We start from the raw sequence: 21,478 nt of genomic DNA on the forward strand, positions 1-21,478 counted from the left end.
AGCCCCTATACCCCTCTGTGTCTCTGTGACCACTCCAGACCCTATACCCCTCTCTGTCTCTGTGACCCCTCCAGACCCTATACCCCTCTCTGTCTCTGTGACCCCTCCAGACCCTATACCCCTCTCTGTCTCTGTGACCCCTCCAGACCCTATATCCCTCTCTGTCTCTGTGTCCCCTCCAGCCCCTATACCCCTCTCTGCCTCTGTGACCCCTCCAGACCCTATACCTCTCTCTGTCTCTGTGACCCCTCCAGCCCCTATACCCCTCTCTCTCTGTGACCCCTCCAGCCCCTATACCCCTCTCTGTCTCTGTGTCCCTTCCAGACCCTACACCCCCTCTGTCTCTGACCCCTCCAGACCCTATACCCCTCTCTGTCTCTGACCCCTCCAGACCCTATACCCCCTCTGTCTCTGTGACCCCTCCAGACCCTATACCCCTCTCTGTCTCTGTGTCCCCTCCAGCCCCTACACCCCTCTCTGTCTCTGACCCCTCCAGACCCTATACCCCCTCTGTCTCTGTAACCCCTCCAGACCCTATACCCCTCTCTCTCTGTCCCCTCCAGACCCTATACCCCTCTCTGTCTCTGTGACCCCTCCATACCCTATACCCCTCTCTGTCTCTGTGTCCCCTCCAGCCCCTATACCCCTCTCTGTCTCCGTGTCCCCTCCAGACCCTATACCCCCTCTGTCTCTGTAACCCCTCCAGACCCCACACCCCTTTCTGTCTCTGTGACCCCTCCAGACCCTATACCCCTCTCTGTCTCTGTGACCCCTCCAGACCCTATACCCCTTTCTGTCTCTGTGACCCCTCCAGACCCTATACCCCTCTCTGTCTCTGTGACCCCTCCAGACCCTATACCCCTCTCTGTCTCTGTAACCCCTCCAGACCCTACACCCCCTCTCTCTGTGACCCCTCCAGTCCCTACACCCCCTCTGTCTCTGTGACCCCTCCAGAACCTAAAACCCCTTTGTCTCAGTGACCCCTCCAGACCCTATACCTCTTTCTGTCTCTGTCCCTTCCAGACCCTATACCCCTCTCTGTCTCTGTGACCCCTCCAGACCCTATAACCCTCTCTGTCTCTGTGTCCCCTCCAGCCCCTATACCCCTCTCTGTCTCTGTGACCACTCCAGACCCTATACCCCTCTCTGTCTCTGTGACCCCTCCAGACCCTATACCCCTTTCTGTCTCTGTGACCCCTCCAGACCCTATACCCCTCTCTGTCTCTGTGACCCCTCCAGACCCTATACCCCTTTCTGTCTCTGTGACCCCTCCAGACCCTATACCCCTCTCTGTCTCTGTGACCCCTCCAGACCCTATACCCCTCTCTGTCTCTGTGACCCCTCCAGACCCTATACCCCTCTCTGTCTCTGACCCCTCCAGACCCTATACCCCTCTCTGTCTCTGTGTCCCCTCCAGACCCTATACCCTCTCTGTCTCTGTGTCCCCTCCAGCCCCTATACCCCTCTCTGTCTCTGTGACCCCTCCAGACCCTATATCCCTCTCTGTCTCTGTGTCCCCCCCAGACCCTATACACCTCTCTGTCTCTGTGACCCCTCCAGCCCCTATACCCCTCTCTGTCTCTGTCCCCTCCAGCCCCTATACACCTCTCTGTCTCTGTGACCCCTGCAGACCCTATATCCCTCTCTGTCTCTGTGACCCCTCCAGACCCTATACCCCTCTCTGTCTCTGTGACCCTTCCAGACCCTATACCCCCCTCTGTCTCTGTCCCTTCCAGACCCTATACCCCTCTCTGTCTCTGTGACTCCTCCAGACCCTATCCCCCTCTCTGTCTCTGTGACCCCTCCAGACCCTATACCCCTCTCTGTCTCTGTGACCCCTCCAGACCCTATACACCTCTCTGTCTCTGTGAACACTCCAGACCCTATACCCCTCTGTCTCTGTGACCCCTCCAAACCCTATACCCCTCTCTGTCTCTGTGAACCCTCCAGACCCTATACCCCTCTCTGTCTCTGTGACCCCTCCAGACCCTACAACCCTCTCTGTCTCTGTGACTCCTCCAGACGCTATACCTCTCTGTCTCTGTGTCCCCTCCAGCCCCTATACCTCTCTCTGTCTCTGTGACCCCTCCAGCCCCTATACCCCTCTCTCTCTGTGACCCCTCCAGCCCCTATACCCCTCTCTGTCTCTGTGTCCCTTCCAGACCCTACACCCCCTCTGTCTCTGACCCCTCCAGACCCTATACCCCTCTCTGTCTCTGACCCCTCCAGACCCTATACCCCCTCTGTCTCTGTGACCCCTCCAGACCCTATACCCCTCTCTGTCTCTGTGTCCCCTCCAGCCCCTACACCCCTCTCTGTCTCTGACCCCTCCAGACCCTATACCCCCTCTGTCTCTGTAACCCCTCCAGACCTTATACCCCTCTCTCTCTGTCCCCTCCAGACCCTATACCCCTCTCTGTCTCTGTGACCCCTCCAGACCCTATACCCCTCTCTGTCTCTGTGACCACTCCAGACCCTATACCCCTCTCTGTCTCTGTGACCCCGCCAGACCCTACACCCTCTCTGTCTCTGTGTCCCCTCCAGCCCCTATACCCCTCTCTGTCTCTGTGACCCCTCCAGACCCTATATCCCTCTCTGTCTCTGTGTCCCCCCCAGACCCTATACACCTCTCTGTCTCTGTGACCCCTCCAGCCCCTATACCCCTCTCTGTCTCTGTCCCCTCCAGCCCCTATACACCTCTCTGTCTCTGTGACCCCTGCAGACCCTATATCCCTCTCTGTCTCTGTGTCCCCTCCAGACCCTATACCCCTCTCTGTCTCTGTGACCCTTCCAGACCCTATACCCCCCTCTGTCTCTGTCCCTTCCAGACCCTATACCCCTCTCTGTCTCTGTGACCCCTCCAGACCCTATCCCCCTCTCTGTCTCTGTGACCCCTCCAGACCCTATACCCCTCTCTGTCTCTGTGACCCCTCCAGACCCTATACACCTCTCTGTCTCTGTGAACACTCCAGACCCTATACCCCTCTGTCTCTGTGACCCCTCCAAACCCTATACCCCTCTCTCTCTGTGACCCCTCCAGCCCCTATACCCCTCTCTGTCTCTGTGTCCCTTCCAGACCCTACACCCCCTCTGTCTCTGACCCCTCCAGACCCTATACCCCTCTCTGTCTCTGACCCCTCCAGACCCTATACCCCCTCTGTCTCTGTGACCCCTCCAGACCCTATACCCCTCTCTGTCTCTGTGTCCCCTCCAGCCCCTACACCCCTCTCTGTCTCTGACCCCTCCAGACCCTATACCCCCTCTGTCTCTGTAACCCCTCCAGACCTTATACCCCTCTCTCTCTGTCCCCTCCAGACCCTATACCCCTCTCTGTCTCTGTGACCCCTCCAGACCCTATACCCCTCTCTGTCTCTGTGACCACTCCAGACCCTATACCCCTCTCTGTCTCTGTGACCCCGCCAGACCCTACACCCTCTCTGTCTCTGTGTCCCCTCCAGCCCCTATACCCCTCTCTGTCTCTGTGACCCCTCCAGACCCTATATCCCTCTCTGTCTCTGTGTCCCCCCCAGACCCTATACACCTCTCTGTCTCTGTGACCCCTCCAGCCCCTATACCCCTCTCTGTCTCTGTCCCCTCCAGCCCCTATACACCTCTCTGTCTCTGTGACCCCTGCAGACCCTATATCCCTCTCTGTCTCTGTGTCCCCTCCAGACCCTATACCCCTCTCTGTCTCTGTGACCCTTCCAGACCCTATACCCCCCTCTGTCTCTGTCCCTTCCAGACCCTATACCCCTCTCTGTCTCTGTGACACCTCCAGACCCTATCCCCCTCTCTGTCTCTGTGACCCCTCCAGACCCTATACCCCTCTCTGTCTCTGTGACCCCTCCAGACCCTATACACCTCTCTGTCTCTGTGAACACTCCAGACCCTATACCCCTCTGTCTCTGTGACCCCTCCAAACCCTATACCCCTCTCTGTCTCTGTGACCCCTCCAGACCCTGTACCCCTCTCTGTCTCTGTGACCCCTCCAGACCCTACAACCCTCTCTGTCTCTGTGACTCCTCCAGACGCTATACCGCTCTGTCTCTGTGTCCCCTCCAGCCCCTATACCCCTCTGTGTCTCTGTGACCACTCCAGACCCTATACCCCTCTCTGTCTCTGTGACCCCTCCAGACCCTATACCCCTCTCTGTCTCTGTGACCCCTCCAGACCCTATACCCCTCTCTGTCTCTGTGACCCCTCCAGACCCTATATCCCTCTCTGTCTCTGTGTCCCCTCCAGCCCCTATACCCCTCTCTGCCTCTGTGACCCCTCCAGACCCTATACCTCTCTCTGTCTCTGTGACCCCTCCAGCCCCTATACCCCTCTCTCTCTGTGACCCCTCCAGCCCCTATACCCCTCTCTGTCTCTGTGTCCCTTCCAGACCCTACACCCCCTCTGTCTCTGACCCCTCCAGACCCTATACCCCTCTCTGTCTCTGACCCCTCCAGACCCTATACCCCCTCTGTCTCTGTGACCCCTCCAGACCCTATACCCCTCTCTGTCTCTGTGTCCCCTCCAGCCCCTACACCCCTCTCTGTCTCTGACCCCTCCAGACCCTATACCCCCTCTGTCTCTGTAACCCCTCCTGACCCTATACCCCTCTCTCTCTGTCCCCTCCAGACCCTATACCCCTCTCTGTCTCTGTGACCCCTCCAGACCCTATACCCCTCTCTGTCTCTGTGACCCCTCCAGACCCTATACCCCTCTCTGTCTCTGTGTCCCCTCCAGCTCCTATACCCCTCTCTGTCTCCGTGTCCCCTCCAGACCCTTTACCCCCTCTGTCTCTGTAACCCCTCCAGACCCCACACCCCTTTCTGTCTCTGTGACCCCTCTAGACCCTATACCCCTCTCTGTCTCTGTGACCCCTCCACACCCTATACCCCTTTCTGTCTCTGTGACCCCTCCAGACCCTATACCCCTCTCTGTCTCTGTGACCCCTCCAGACCCTATACCCCTCTCTGTCTCTGTAACCCCTCCAGACCCTACACCCCCTCTCTCTGTGACCCCTCCAGTCCCTACACCCCCTCTGTCTCTGTGACCCCTCCAGAACCTAAAACCCCTTTGTCTCAGTGACCCCTCCAGACCCTATACCTCTTTCTGTCTCTGTCCCTTCCAGACCCTATACCCCTCTCTGTCTCTGTGACCCCTCCAGACCCTATACCCCTCTCTGTCTCTGTGTCCCCTCCAGCCCCTATACCCCTCTCTGTCTCTGTGACCACTCCAGACCCTATACCCCTCTCTGTCTCTGACCCCGCCAGACCCTATTCCCCTCTCTGTCTCTGTGACCCCTCCAGACCCTATACCCCTCTCTGTCTCTGTGTCCCCTCCAGCCCCTATACCCCTCTCTGTCTCCGTGTCCCCTCCAGACCCTATACCCCCTCTGTCTCGGTAACCCCTCCAGACCCTACACCCCTCTCTGTCTCTGTGACCCCTCCAGCCCCTATACCCCTCTCTGTCTCTGTCCCCTCCAGCCCCTATACACCTCTCTGTCTCTGTGACCCCTGCAGACCCTATATCCCTCTCTGTCTCTGTGTCCCCTCCAGACCCTATACCCCTCTCTGTCTCTGTGACCCTTCCAGACCCTATACCCCCCTCTGTCTCTGTCCCTTCCAGACCCTATACCCCTCTCTGTCTCTGTGACCCCTCCAGACCCTATCCCCCTCTCTGTCTCTGTGACCCCTCCAGACCCTATACCCCTCTCTGTCTCTGTGACCCCTCCAGACCCTATACACCTCTCTGTCTCTGTGAACACTCCAGACCCTATACCCCTCTGTCTCTGTGACCCCTCCAAACCCTATACCCCTCTCTGTCTCTGTGACCCCTCCAGACCCTATACCCCTCTCTGTCTCTGTGACCCCTCCAGACCCTACAACCCTCTCTGTCTCTGTGACTCCTCCAGACGCTATACCGCTCTGTCTCTGTGTCCCCTCCAGCCCCTATACCCCTCTGTGTCTCTGTGACCACTCCAGACCCTATACCCCTCTCTGTCTCTGTGACCCCTCCAGACCCTATACCCCTCTCTGTCTCTGTGACCCCTCCAGACCCTATACCCCTCTCTGTCTCTGTGACCCCTCCAGACCCTATATCCCTCTCTGTCTCTGTGTCCCCTCCAGCCCCTATACCCCTCTCTGCCTCTGTGACCCCTCCAGACCCTATACCTCTCTCTGTCTCTGTGACCCCTCCAGCCCCTATACCCCTCTCTCTCTGTGACCCCTCCAGCCCCTATACCCCTCTCTGTCTCTGTGTCCCTTCCAGACCCTACACCCCCTCTGTCTCTGACCCCTCCAGACCCTATACCCCTCTCTGTCTCTGACCCCTCCAGACCCTATACCCCCTCTGTCTCTGTGACCCCTCCAGACCCTATACCCCTCTCTGTCTCTGTGTCCCCTCCAGCCCCTACACCCCTCTCTGTCTCTGACCCCTCCAGACCCTATACCCCCTCTGTCTCTGTAACCCCTCCAGACCCTATACCCCTCTCTCTCTGTCCCCTCCAGACCCTATACCCCTCTCTGTCTCTGTGACCCCTCCAGACCCTATACCCCTCTCTGTCTCTGTGACCCCTCCAGACCCTATACCCCTCTCTGTCTCTGTGTCCCCTCCAGCCCCTATACCCCTCTCTGTCTCCGTGTCCCCTCCAGACCCTTTACCCCCTCTGTCTCTGTAACCCCTCCAGACCCCACACCCCTTTCTGTCTCTGTGACCCCTCTAGACCCTATACCCCTCTCTGTCTCTGTGACCCCTCCACACCCTATACCCCTTTCTGTCTCTGTGACCCCTCCAGACCCTATACCCCTCTCTGTCTCTGTGACCCCTCCAGACCCTATACCCCTCTCTGTCTCTGTAACCCCTCCAGACCCTACACCCCCTCTCTCTGTGACCCCTCCAGTCCCTACACCCCCTCTGTCTCTGTGACCCCTCCAGAACCTAAAACCCCTTTGTCTCAGTGACCCCTCCAGACCCTATACCTCTTTCTGTCTCTGTCCCTTCCAGACCCTATACCCCTCTCTGTCTCTGTGACCCCTCCAGACCCTATACCCCTCTCTGTCTCTGTGTCCCCTCCAGCCCCTATACCCCTCTCTGTCTCTGTGACCACTCCAGACCCTATACCCCTCTCTGTCTCTGACCCCGCCAGACCCTATTCCCCTCTCTGTCTCTGTGACCCCTCCAGACCCTATACCCCTCTCTGTCTCTGTGTCCCCTCCAGCCCCTATACCCCTCTCTGTCTCCGTGTCCCCTCCAGACCCTATACCCCCTCTGTCTCGGTAACCCCTCCAGACCCTACACCCCTCTCTGTCTCTGTGACCCCTCCAGACCCTATACCCCTTTCTGTCTCTGTGACCCCTCCAGACCCTATACCCCTCTCTGTCTCTGTGACCCCTCCAGAACCTATACCCCTTTCTGTCTCTGTGACCCCTCCAGACCCTATACCCCTCTCTGTCTCTGTGACCCCTCCAGACCCTATACCCCTCTCTCTCTCTGTGACCCCTCCAGACCCTATACCCCTCTCTGTCTCTGTGACCCCTCCAGACCCTATACCCCTCTCTGTCTCTGTGACCCCTCCAGACCCTATACCCCTCTCTGTCTGTGACCCCTCCAGACCCTACACCCCTCTCTGTCTCTGTGACCCCTCCAGACCCTACACCCCTCTCTGTCTCTGTGACCCCCCCAGACCCTATACCCCTCTCTGTCTCTGTGACCCCTCCAGACCCTATACCCCTCTCTGTCTCTGTGACCCCTCCAGACCCTATACCCCTCTCTGTCTCCGTGTCCCCTCCAGACCCTACACCCCCTCTGTCTCTGTGACCCCTCCAGCCCCTATACCCCTCTCTGTCTCCGTGTCCCCTCCAGCCCCTATACCCCTCTCTGTCTCTGACCCCTCCAGCCCCTATACCCCTCTCTGTCTCTGTGACCACTCCAGACCCTATATCCCTCTCTGTCTCTGTAACCCCTCCAGACCCTATACCTTCTCTCTCTGTGTCCCCTCCAGACCCTATACCCCTCTCTGTCTCTGTGACCCCTCCAGACCCTATACCCCTCTCTGTCTCTGTGAACCCTCCAGCCCCTATACCCCTCTCTGTCTCTGTGACCCCTCCAGCCCCTATACCCCTCTCTGTCTCTGTGTCCCCTCCAGACCCTACACCCCCTCTGTCTCAGACCCCTCCAGACCCTATACCCCTCTCTGTCTCTGACCCCTCCAGACCCTATACCCCCTCTGTCTCTGTAACCCCTCCAGACCCTACACCCCCTCTCTCTGTGACCCCTCCAGACCCTATACCCCTCTCTGTCTCTGTCCCCTCCAGCCCCTATACCCCTCTCTGTCTCTGTGACCCCTCCAGACCCTACACCCTCTCTGTCTCTGTGACCCCTGCAGACCGTACACCCTCTCTGTCTGTGTGACCCCTCCAGACCCTACACCCTCTCTCTCTGTGACCCCTCCAGACCCTATACCCTCTCTCTCTCTTTCCCCTCCAGACCCTACACCCCCTCAGTCTCTGTGACCCCTCCAGACCCTATACCCCTCTGTCTCTGTGTCCCCTCCAGCCCCTATACCCCTCTCTCTGTGACCCCTCCAGACCCTACACCCCTCTCTGTCTCTGTGACCCCTCCAGACCCTATTCCCTCCTCTGTCTCTGCGACCCCTCCAGAAGCTATTCCCCTCTCTGTCTCTGTGTCCCCTCCAGCCCCTATACCCCTCTCTGTCTCTGTGTCCCCTCCAGCCCCTATACCCCTCTCTGTGACCCCTTCAGACCCTGCACCCTCTCTGTCTCTGTGACCCCTCCAGTCCCTACACCCTCTCTGTCTATGTGACCCCTCCAGACCCTATACCCCTCTCTGTCTCTGTGACCCCTCCAGACCCTACACCCCTCTCTGTCTCTGTGACCCCTCCAGACCCTATACCCCTCTCTGTCTCTGTGTCCCCTCCAGACCCTACACCCCCTCTGTCTCTGTCCCCTCCAGACCCTATATCCCTCTCTGTCTCTGTAACCCCTCCAGACCCTGTATCCCTCTCTGTCTCTGTGACCCCTCCAGAACCTACACCCCCCCACATCTCTGTGACCCATCCAGACCGTATACCCCTCTCTGTCTCTGTGACCCCTCCAGACCCTACACCCCCTCTGTGACCCCTCCAGACCCTATACCCCTCTCTGTCTCTGTCCCCTCCAGCCCCTATACCCGTCTCTCTCTGTGACCCCTCCAGACCCTACACCCCTCTCTGTCTCTGTGACCCCTCCAGACCCTATACCCCCCTCTGTCTCTGTGACCCCTCAGGAACCTATACCCCTCTCTGTCTCTGTGTCCTCTCCAGCCCCTATACCCCTCTCTGTCTCTGTGTCCCCTCCAGCCCCTATACCCCTCTCTGTCTCTGTGTCCCCTCCAGCCCCTTTACCCCTCTCTGTCTCTGTGACCCCTCCAGACCCTACACCCTCTCTGTCTATGTGACCCCTCCAGACCCTATACCCCTCTCTGTCTCTGTGTCCCCTCCAGCCCCTATACCCCTCTCTGTCTCTGTAACCCCTTCAGACCCTACACCCTCTCTGTCTCTGTGACCACTCCAGACCCTATACCCCTCTCTGTCTCTGTGACCCCTCCAGACCCTATACCCTTTCTCTATGTGACCCCTCCAGACCCTATACCCCTCTCTGTCTCTGTGACCCCTCCAGACCCTATACCCTCTCTCTCTGTGTCCCCTCCAGACCCTATACCCCTCTCTGTCTCCGTGTCCCCTCCAGACCCTATACCCCTCTCTGTCTCAGTGACCCCTCCAGCCCCTATACCCCTCTCTGTCTCTGTGACCCCTCCAGACCCTATACCCCTCTCTGTCTCTGTGACCCCTCCAGACCCTACACCCTCTCTGTCTATGTGACCCCTCCAGTCCCTATATCCCTCTGTGTCCCCTCCAGACCCTACACCCCTCTCTGTCTCTGTAACCCCTCCAGACCCTACACCCCTCTCTCTCTCTGTGACCCCTCCAGACCCTATACCCCTCCAGACCCTATACCCCTCTCTGTCCCTGTGACCCCTCCAGACCCTACACCCCCTCTGTGACCCCTCCAGACCCTATACCCCTCTCTGTCTCTGTGTCCCCTCCAGCCCCTATACCCGTCTCTCTCTGTGACCCCTCCAGACCCTACACCCCTCTCTGTCTCTGTGACCCCTCCAGACCCTATACCCCCCTCTGTCTCTGTGACCCCTCCAGAACCTATACCCCTCTCTGTCTCTGTGTCCTCTCCAGCCCCTATACCCCTCTCTGTCTCTGTCCCCTCCAGCCCCTATACCCCTCTCTGTCTCTGTGTCCCCTCCAGCCCCTTTACCCCTCTCTGTCTCTGTGACCCCTCCAGACCCTACACCCTCTCTGTCTATGTGACCCCTCCAGACCCTATACCCCTCTCTGTCTCTGTGTCCCCTCCAGCCCCTATACCCCTCTCTGTCTCTGTAACCCCTTCAGACCCTACACCCTCTCTGTCTCTGTGACCACTCCAGACCCTATACCCCTCTCTGTCTCTGTGACCCCTCCAGACCCTATACCCTCTCTCTATGTGACCCCTCCAGACCCTATACCCCTCTCTGTCTCTGTGACCCCTCCAGACCCTATACCCTCTCTCTCTGTGTCCCCTCCAGACCCTATACCCCTCTCTGTCTCCGTGTCCCCTCCAGACCCTATACCCCTCTCTGTCTCAGTGACCCCTCCAGCCCCTATACCCCTCTCTGTCTCTGTGACCCCTCCAGACCCTATACCCCTCTCTGTCTCTGTGACCCCTCCAGACCCTACACCCTCTCTGTCTATGTGACCCCTCCAGACCCTATATCCCTCTGTGTCCCCTCCAGACCCTACACCCCTCTCTGTCTCTGTAACCCCTCCAGACCCTACACCCCTCTCTCTCTCTGTGACCCCTCCAGACCCTATACCCCTCCAGACCCTATACCCCTCTCTGTCCCCTCCAGACCCTATACCCCTCTGTCTCTGTGTCCCCTCCAGCCCCTATACCCCTCTCTGTCTCTGTGACCCCTCCAGACCCTACACCCCTCTCTCTCTGTGACCTCTCCAGACCCTATACCCCTCTCTGTCTCTGTGTCCCCTCCAGACCCTATACCCCTCTCTGTCTCTCTGTCCCCTCCAGACCCTTTCCCCCTCTCTGTCTCTGTAACCCCTCCAGACCCTATACCCCTCTCTGTCTCTGTGACCCCTCCAGACTCTATACCCCCCACATCTCTGTGAGCTCTCTCCGGTTCCCACACCCTTCCTTGTCTCTCTGACCCTCCATCTGGTCACTACATCCTTCTCAGTCGCTGTAACTTTCCCCACATCCCAGCGTGAAGGGAAGTCACTGTTCCTGACCCTGGTGGTGTGGAACTTCAGGCTTCTGTACCTCTGCCCGATGGGAGCTGTGAGAAGATGGCCTGGCCAGATTGTGGGGAACTTTGACGATAGACGTTGCCTTCTTGAGGCAGTGGCTCCTGTAGATATGACCGATGGTGAGGAGGGAGCCCGAGCTGAATCCACATCGTGGCCAGAACCCATCTGGACATTTTCTCCCATTGAGCAGAAGGTAAAAGGCTGACGGCGCAATCCCACCAGGCTCAGTGCATCTTCCATCCCACTGTTATCAGACTCTAGTGTGATAAGATAGACCGCCAACCTCACAATCTACCTCGTTGTGGTCCGCCCGTACTGCACTTTCTCTGCCATCTTTTATTGCTTTCCCTCGTGCGACCTCAGAACACTGAAGGACAGTTCCTACCTCCGGTTGTCAGACTCCTGAATGGCCCCCAAGTCCGATCAGACAGACTCTTTTCTTTTTAAATATTTTTATTAATTTTAAACAAGCATAAATGAAACATGAATACAGAGAGTTTGAGAGTACATAATTAATAGGTTAAAGTATAAATACAAATAGATGATAATCCATATATAATAACCTCCCAAACTCAGTGGTTACACAAAATGGAGTAAATAAGAACCGCCCCCCAAAAAAAGAGAAAAAAAAACTAACCAACATGGGCCATTACATTATGTCGAATATACACAGTAGCGTCAATAACTCCGCACCTCCATCCAAATAATTAAGGATAATAAAAGTAAGGTTTAGGAAAGTCAGTTTAGCTCATATGAAAATGTTAAATAAATGGTCTCCAAGTTTCTTCAAATTTAACTGAAGGGTCGAAGACAACACTTCTAATTTTTTCTAAACTCAAACAAGAAATAGTTTGAGAAAACCACTGAAATATAGTTGGAGGATAAATTTCTTTCCAGTTCAATAGGATAGATCTTCTAGCCATTAATGTAACAAATGCAATCATCCGCTGGGCTGAGGGGGATAAACAACTGTTATCCACCATTGGTGAACCGAAAATTGCAGTAACAGGATGCGGTTGCAATTTGATATTCAGAACTGTTGAAATAGTACCAAAAATACCTTTCCAATAATTTTGCAAGCAAGGGCAAGACCAAAACATGTGGGTGAATGAAGCGACTTCAGAATGGCATCTGTCACAGGTTGGATTAACATGAGAGTAAAATTGAGCAAGTTCATCCTTGGACGTGTGAGCCCTGTGGACAACCTTGAGTTGTATTAGGACATGTTTAGCACAAATAGAAGAAGAATTAACTAATTGTAAAATTTTCTCCCACTGCTCAGTGGGTATAAGACAATGAAGTTCTTTTTCCCATTCCTTCTTAATTTTTTCTGATACTTCTGGCTGTATTTTCATGATCATATTATAAATGATGTCTACTAAACCCTTCTGGCAAGGATTCAGAGCCAAAAAAATTTCCGTAATGTCCATTGGACATAATTTCAGAAAAGACTGTAACATATTATTCAAGAAATTTCTAACTTGCAAGTATCTAAAAAAATGAGTTTTAGGCAAATTATATTTATTAGATAGCTGTTCAAAGGACATAAAACTGTTATCTAAAAATAGATCACAAAAACATGTTGTACCTTTTGTTTTCCGTAATACAAAGGCGTGATCTATAAAAGAGGGCTGAAAAAAAAGATTAGATATAATAGGGCTTGATAAGATAAATTTATTCAAGCCAAAGAATTTACGAAATTGAAACCATATTCGTTATGTATGTTTAACTATAGGATTAGTTATTTGTTTATTCAATTTAGATAAAGCAAAAAGGAAGCGAAGATCTTAAAATAGAAAACAATGAAAAATCTTGTACAGATTTACATTCCAAATTTACCCATTGTGGGCAAGGTGCTATAATCGATTCTTGTGTCCAAAATATTAAATATCGAATATTAACTGCCCAATAGTAAAATCTCAGGTTTGTCAAAGCCAAAACCACCCTCCTTCTTAGGCTTCTGTAAATATGTTTTACTTAATCTAGGATTTTTATTCTGCCACACATATGAGGATATTTTGGAGTCAATAATATTGAAAAAAGATTTAGGAGTAAAAATTGGTAATGCTTGGAATAAATATAAATATTTGGGTAATACTATCATCTTAATAGCATTAATTTGACCAACGAGTGACAAAGATAATGGGGACCACCTGGTAACAAGTTGCTCGATTTGGTCAATTAAGGTAAAAAATTAACTTTAAATAAATCCTTATGTTTCTTGGTAATTTTAATACCCAAATAAGTAAAATGATCTGTGACAACTTTAAAATGTTTATAAATTGGAACTTGCATATTTAATGGAAATAATTCATTCTTATTAAAATTCAGTTTGTAACCAGAAAAGCTACTAAACTGAGCAAGCAAGGATGAAATAGCAGGAATAGATCTGTCAGGATCAGATATGTATAGTAACAAATCATCAGCATATAATGATAGCTTATAAGTCCCTTCCCCATGAGTAATACCAAAAATATTAGGTGATTCATGAATGGCAATGGCTGAAGGTCCCAGGACAATGTCAAATAATAGAGGACTTAAAGGACAGCCTTGCCTCGTATCACAGGATAACTGAAAAAAAGGAGATCTCTGATTATTCGTAAGAACCGAAGCCAAAGGTTTATAATATATTAATTTAATCCATGATATACATTTCAAACTAAAATTAAAATTCTGCAATGTATTAAATAAATATAGCCATTCAACACTTTTTCAGCATCTAAGGAAATAACACATTCGGTATTTTAGATGAAGGAGTATAAATTATATTAATTAATTTTCTGATGTTAAAAGATGAATAACGGTTTTTAATAAATCCAGTCTGGTCTTCAGAAATAATCTGAGGTAATATATTTTCTAATCTAGTGGCCAAAATTTTGGTAAAAGTCTTAGAATCCATATTCAGCAAGGATATAGGTTGATAGGATGCACATTCAGTGGTGTCTTTATCTTAAGAATTAGAGAAATGGAGGCATCATAAAAAGATTGTGGTAATTTACCTACAGTTAACGCATCTTTAAAAATTTTATAAAGCCAAGGAGAGAGTATAGAAGAAAAGGATTTTAAAAATTCTGCAGTATATCATGGTGCATTGTTGTACTGAAATGATTTCTGAGCACTGTGCATTAGTATACAAGACGCTAATAAACCAGTTTAGGAAGTTATGGGTTGAGGGAGGAGAGCTAACTCTTTGCTTCCCCCCAATGGTCTCTCTCTCTCCCCCCCATGGCAGGGCTACACCCAGGACACCAACTCGTTCTTCCTGTGCCGGAGGTTACGGTCGCTGGGGGTGAAGGTGGAACGAGTGTCGGTGGTGCCAGATGAGGTGGAGTCCATTGCTGGCGAGGTGTCTGCCTTCTCTGGTCGCTTCTGCTACGTGCTGACCTCAGGCGGCATCGGGCCCACCCACGACGACGTCACCTTCGAGGGGGTGGCCCGAGCCTTCGGCGAGACCACCTACCCCCACCCGGAGCTGGTGGCCCTGGTGAGGCGGCTGTCCGGTGAGGTTGAGGAGGGGGGCTCCGAGACGGAGAGCGGGCCCCGGACGAAGCTCGCCCTCGTCCCCCGCTCCTCCCGGCTGCACTACGGCGTGGACTGCTTGACAGGAGCCCCGCTCCGCTATCCGCTGGTCAGCGTGCGGAACGTCTACCTCTTCCCCGGCGTGCCCGAGCTGCTGGAGCGGGCAATGGGGGGCCTGGAGGGCCTGTTCCGGAACCACGGGCTGCGGTACGCCACCCGGGAGCTCTTTGTGGATGCCGAGGAGACCCGCATCGCTCCTGTGCTGCAGGAGGCCCACCGGCGATTCGGCCGCCGGGTCGGGCTGGGCTCCTACCCCGCCTGGGGCAGCAACTTCTACCGGGTGAAGGTGACCCTGGACTCGGACCGCGAGGAGCCGCTGGAGGAGGCACATCGCTTCCTGGCTGGGAACTTGCCCCCTGGTTCCATCGTCCCCCTGGAGAAGGACCCCGTGGCTGTGTCGGCTCACAACGTCTATCAGCTGGCCCAGTCAGGTACCTATCCCACTGCAGGTGGGACAACACCCTATCACCCACGGGGAGAATTCACTTCCACTCCCCCTTTGCGGGAGGGTGAGGGGTAAAATCCAGAGGGATTTGGGGAACGTCGGGCTGTGGAATAAAATGTGAATGGTGTAACAGGGCTCGGTTGTCGAAGGCCGTAGCACAGGTCTGCTGGGGTTGGGTGTTTGCTGGCCTGCTCTCAGGCTCTGTTCAGTCCATTTGGTATCTTTTCTCCTTGGGGTGTATTTGAAATAGACTCTCTAGACTTTTAGCTAACTTTCTCAGGGATTTATTTCGAAATGTTAGCTTTTGGTCTCATTTATATAAAATAGATTCTGTAGATGGTTTCAAGCAACACACACAAAATGCTGGTGGAACACAGCAGGCCAGGCAGCATCTGTAAGGAGAAGTACAGTCGACGTTTCAGGCCGAGACCCTTCGTCAGGACTAACTGAAAGGAAAGATAGTAAGAGATTTGGAAGTGTGTGGGGGAGGGGGAAATGTGAAATGATAGAAGACCGGATGGGGTGGGGTGAAGCTGAGAGCTGGAAAGGTGATTGGCGAAAGTGATACAGAGCTGGAGAAGGGAAAGGATCATGGGACGGGAGGCCTAGGGAGAAAGAAAGGGGGAGGGGAAGGGGGAGCACCAGAGGGAGATGGAGAGCAGGCAAAGGAGTGATTGTGAGAAGGATAGAGAGAGAAAAACAAGAGAGGGAAAAAAGGGGAAAATAAATAAATGAACAAACAAACAAATGAATAAATAAGGGATGGGGTAAGAAGAAGAGAAGGGGCATTAACGGAAGTTGGAGAAATCAATGTTCGTGCCATCAGGTTGGAGGCTACCCAGCCGGTATATAAGGTGTTGTTTCTCCAACCTGAGTGTGGCTTCATCTTGACAGTAGAGGAGGCCATGGATAGACACATCAGAATGGGAATGGGACGTGGAACTAAAATGTGTGGCCACTGGGAGATCCTGCTTTCTCTGGTGGACCGAGCGTAGGTGTTCCACGAAACAGTCTCCCAGTCTGCGTCGGGTCTCACCAATATATAAAAGGCCACACCGGGAGCACTGGACGCAGTATACCACACCAGCCGACTCACAGGTGAAGTGTCGCCTCACCTGGAAGGACTGTCTGGGGCCCTGAACGGTGGTGAGCGAGGAAGTGTAAAGGCAGGTGTAGCACTTGTTCCGTTTACAAGGATAAGTGCCAGGAGGGAGATCGGTAGGAAGGGATGGGGGGGACGAGTGGACGAGGGAGTCGCATAGATCCCTGCGAAAAGCAGAAAGAGGGGCGGAGGGAAAAATGTGCATGGTGGTGGGATCCTGTTGGAGGTGGCTTGTAGATGGTTTGATATTTTTCTCCAAAGTTGTACTTAAAATAAGACTTATGTAGAATGCTTGGGATTTTTTTTATTATCTATAAGTAAAATAGTCTCTGCAGATCATTTGCTATGTTGAAATAGTCTCTGTATGCTGCTTTGCTGCTTCTCATAGAGGCTTTATTTAAAATAGACTGCTGCTGTTGATTTCAATGGCGACATCTAAACTAGACTGCAGAGCACTCAGTATATTTCTCATACTTGAAATATACCCTGGAGATTGGTTGGAACGTTTCTTAATGCGTTTATCTGAAACAGACTCTGTGAATTTGTTGGAGTGTTGCTTATTGCTTTTATTTGAATTAGACTCTGTAGACCAGCGTTTTCTGCAGAAGATCTGTTTCAAGTAAGCTGGAGATTTTTCTTGTAGGGCTGCATGGAAAGCAGATTCTGTGGACTGCTGGCTGATCCTCTCAGAGGCTTTGTTTACTGTGTACTCTACTCGTTAAGGTTTGTAGGGGTGGCCTTCATTGAGTTAGAGAGCAGCTCAATGAAGCCCAGGTCAGACCACACTTGGACTACAGAGTTCAGCTCTGGTCACCTCATGATAGGAAGTCTGTGGAAGCTTCAGAGAGTGTGCAGAGGAGATTTACCAGGATGCTGCCTGGATTAGAGAGGGTGCAGAGGAGATTTACCAGGATGCTGTCTGGATTAGAGAGGGTGCAGAGGAGATTTACCAGGATGCTGCCTGGATTAGAGAGGGTGCAGAGGAGATTTACCAGGATGCTGCCTGGATTAGAGAGGGTGCAGAGGAGATTTACCAGGATGCTGCCTGGATTAGAGAGGGTGCAGAGGAGATTTACCAGGATGCTGCCTGGATTGGAGAGGGTGCAGAGGAGATTTACCAGGATGCTGCCTGGATTAGAGAGGGTGCAGAGGAGATTTACCAGGATGCTGCCTGGATTAGAGAGGGTGCAGAGGAGATTTACCAGGATGCTGCCTGGATTAGAGAGGGTGCAGAGGAGATTTACCAGGATGCTGCCTGTATTGGAGAGGGTGCAGAGGAGATTTACCAGGATGCTGCCTGGATTAGAGAGGGTGCAGAGGAGATTTACCAGGATGCTGCCTGGATTAGAGAGGGTGCAGAGGAGATTTACCAGGATGCTGCCTGGATTAGAGAGGGTGCAGAGGAGATTTACCAGGATGCTGCCTGTATTGGAGAGGGTGCAGAGGAGATTTACCAGGATGCTGCCTGGATTAGAGAGGGTGCAGAGGAGATTTACCAGGATGCTGCCTGGATTAGAGAGGGTGCAGAGGAGATTTACCAGGATGCTGCCTGGATTAGAGAGGGTGCAGAGGAGATTTACCAGGATGCTGCCTGGATTGGAGAGGGTGCAGAGGAGATTTACCAGGATGCTGTCTGGATTAGAGAGGGTGCAGAGGAGATTTACCAGGATGCTGCCTGGATTAGAGAGGGTGCAGAGGAGATTTACCAGGATGCTGCCTGGATTAGAGAGGGTGCAGAGGAGATTTACCAGGATGCTGCCTGTATTGGAGAGGGTGCAGAGGAGATTTACCAGGATGCTGCCTGGATTAGAGAGGGTGCAGAGGAGATTTACCAGGATGCTGCCTGGATTAGAGAGGGTGCAGAGGAGATTTACCAGGATGCTGCCTGGATTAGAGAGGGTGCAGAGGAGATTTACCAGGATGCTGCCTGTATTGGAGAGGGTGCAGAGGAGATTTACCAGGATGCTGCCTGGATTAGAGAGGGTGCAGAGGAGATTTACCAGGATGCTGCCTGGATTAGAGAGGGTGCAGAGGAGATTTACCAGGATGCTGCCTGGATTAGAGAGGGTGCAGAGGAGATTTACCAGGATGCTGCCTGGATTGGAGAGGGTAGAGAGGAGATTTACCAGGATGCTGCCTGGATTAGAGAGGGTACAGAGGAGATTTACCAGGATGCTGTCTGGATTGGAGAGTGTGCAGAGGAGATTTACCAGGATGCTGCCTGGATTAGAGAGGGTGCAGAGGAGATTTAACAGGATGCTGCCTGGATTAGAGAGGGTGCAGAGGAGATTTACCAGGATGCAGCCTGGATTAGAGGGAATACCTTTTTTGAGGAAAAGTTGTCAAGCTCGGACTGTTTGGAGCAAAGGAGGACAATTTGATAGAGGTATGTAAGATAATGAGAGGTATAGATCGAATGGACAAGGGCCTCTTTCCCAGGTTGGAATTGTCTAATATGAGGGGGCATAAATTTGAAGTGATTGTGGAGGAAAGTATGGGGAGATATCAGAGGTAGGTTATTTAAGAAGAAAGTGGTGGGTGTGTGGAAGGTGCTACCGGGCTGATAAAAGGCAGATAGGTTACTGTACATTGGCACATGTCTGATAGAGGAAAAGGCCCGATTGATCTGAGAGTCGGTTGAAACGTCGTGGGTCAACCGGCTTGTTCTGTGCTGCTCTGTCTTCGAAGTAGATTGGGCAGACATTTCTCTGTTGTTGGTAAGAGTAGATTCTGTGGACTGGTTGCTATAATTGGAGGAATTGATCTCTTCACCTGGACGAGATGCGGAGGTTGGTGAGATTTCGGTGCTGGTTACATCAGTGAACGGACAGCCAACCAATCCTGTCCTTGTGTTTTCCTCAGAATCGCGGCTCGGACAGAAGGTGTCAGCGGCACTGAAGACACTGGAGGACGCCTTAGCCCAGTACAGTCTGTCCGAACTCTGTGTGGGATTTAATGGCGGAAAGGACTGCACAGTTCTGGTGCATCTGTTTCACGCAGCTGTCAGCAGGTGTGAGAAACACAGGGATGGTTCGGATTGCACTCAGAATGAAACCCCTCCACACCGACCCTTCACACACTCCCCCCACACAGTCCCATCACACACTCCCCCCACACCGACCCTTCACACACTCCCCCCACACCAACCCATCACACACTCCCCCCACACCGACCCTTCACACACTCCCCCCACACCGACTCTTCACACACTACCCCCACACCGACCCTTCACACACTCCCCCCACACCGACCCTTCACACACTCCCCCCACACCGACCCTTCACACACTCCCCCCACACCGACTCTTCACACACTACCCCCACACCGACCCATCACACACTCCCCCCACACAGTCCCTTCACACTCTCCCCCCACACTGACCCTTCACACTCTCCCCCCACACCAACCCATCACACACTCCCCCCACACAGACCTTCACACACTCCCCCATACCGACCCTTCACACACTCCCCCCACTCCGACCCTTCACAGACTCCCTCCACACCGACCCATCACACTCCCCCCACACCGACCCTTCACACACTCCCCCCACACTGAGCCTTCACACACTCCCCGCACACCGACCCTTCACACACTCCCCCCACACCGACCCTTCACACACTCCCCCCACACCGACCCATCACACACTCCCCCCACACCGACCCATCACACACTCCCCCCACACAGACCCATCAGACTCTCCCCCCACACCGACCCTTCACACTCTCCCCCCACACCGACCCTTCACATACTCCCTCCACACTGCCCCATCACACACTCCCCCCACACCGACCCATCACACACTCCCCCCACACCGACCCATCACGCACTCCCTGCACACCGACCCTTCACAGACTCCCTCCACACCGACCCATCACACTCCCCCCACACCGACCCTTCACACACTCCCCCCACACCGAGCCTTCACACACTCCCCCCACACCAACCCATCACACACTCCCCTCACACCGACCCTTCACACACTCCCCCCACACCGACCCATCACACACTCCCTCCACACCGTCCCTTCACACACTCCCCCCACACCGACCCTTCACACTCTACCCCCACACCGACCAATCACACACCCCCCACACCGACCCTTCACACACTCCCCCCACACCGACCCTTCACACACTCCCCCCACACCGACCCTTCACACACTCCCCCCACACCGTCCCTTCACATACTCGCTCCACACTGTCCCATCATACAGTCCCCCCACACCGACCCTTCACACACTCCCTCCACACCGACCCATCACACTCCCCCCACACCGACCCTTCACACACTCCCCCCACACCGAGCCTTCGCACTCTACCCCCACACCAACCCTTCACACTCTCCCCCCACACCGACCCATCACACACTCCCCCCACACCGACCCTTCACACACTCCCCCCACACCGACCCATCACACACTCCCCCCACACCGACCCATCACGCACTCCCTGCACACCGACCCTTCACAGACTCCCTCCACACCGACCCATCAGACTCTCCCCCCACACCGACCCTTCACACACTCCCCCCACACCGACCCTTCACACTCTACCCCCACACCGACTCATCACACACTCCCCCCACACCGACCAATCACACACCCCCCACACTGACCAATCACACACTCCCTCCACACCGACCAATCACACACCCCCCACACCGACCCATCACACACTCCCCCCACACCGACCCATCACACACTCCCCCCACACCGACCCTTCACTCACTCCCCCCACACCGACCCTTCACACTCTACCCCCACACCGAACCATCACACACTCCCCCCACAACGACCCTTCACACTCTACCCCCACACCGACCCTTCACACACTCCCCCCACACCGAACCATTACACACTCCCTCCACACCGACCCTTCACACACTCCCTCCACACCGACCCATCACACACTCCCCACACACCGACCCTTCACACACTCCCTCCTCACAGACCTTTCACACACTCCCCCCACACCGACCCTTCACACACTCC

General features: G+C 53.9%; 1 protein-coding gene across 1 annotated transcript in view; it reads left to right on the forward strand.

The window, feature by feature from the left end:
• LOC132400066 (FAD synthase-like) overlaps nt 1-21,478 on the forward strand; it is a 161,160-nt gene that overhangs the window by 112,669 nt on the left and 27,013 nt on the right. Inside the window, exons 3-4 of the mRNA XM_059981150.1 lie at nt 14,592-15,369; nt 19,348-19,515. Coding sequence (XP_059837133.1) covers nt 14,592-15,369; nt 19,348-19,515 — 946 coding nt within the window. The remainder of the gene's footprint in view (nt 1-14,591; nt 15,370-19,347; nt 19,516-21,478) is intronic.

This window comes from Hypanus sabinus, chromosome 9, assembly GCF_030144855.1.
Source record: "Hypanus sabinus isolate sHypSab1 chromosome 9, sHypSab1.hap1, whole genome shotgun sequence".
NCBI lineage: Eukaryota > Metazoa > Chordata > Chondrichthyes > Myliobatiformes > Dasyatidae > Hypanus > Hypanus sabinus.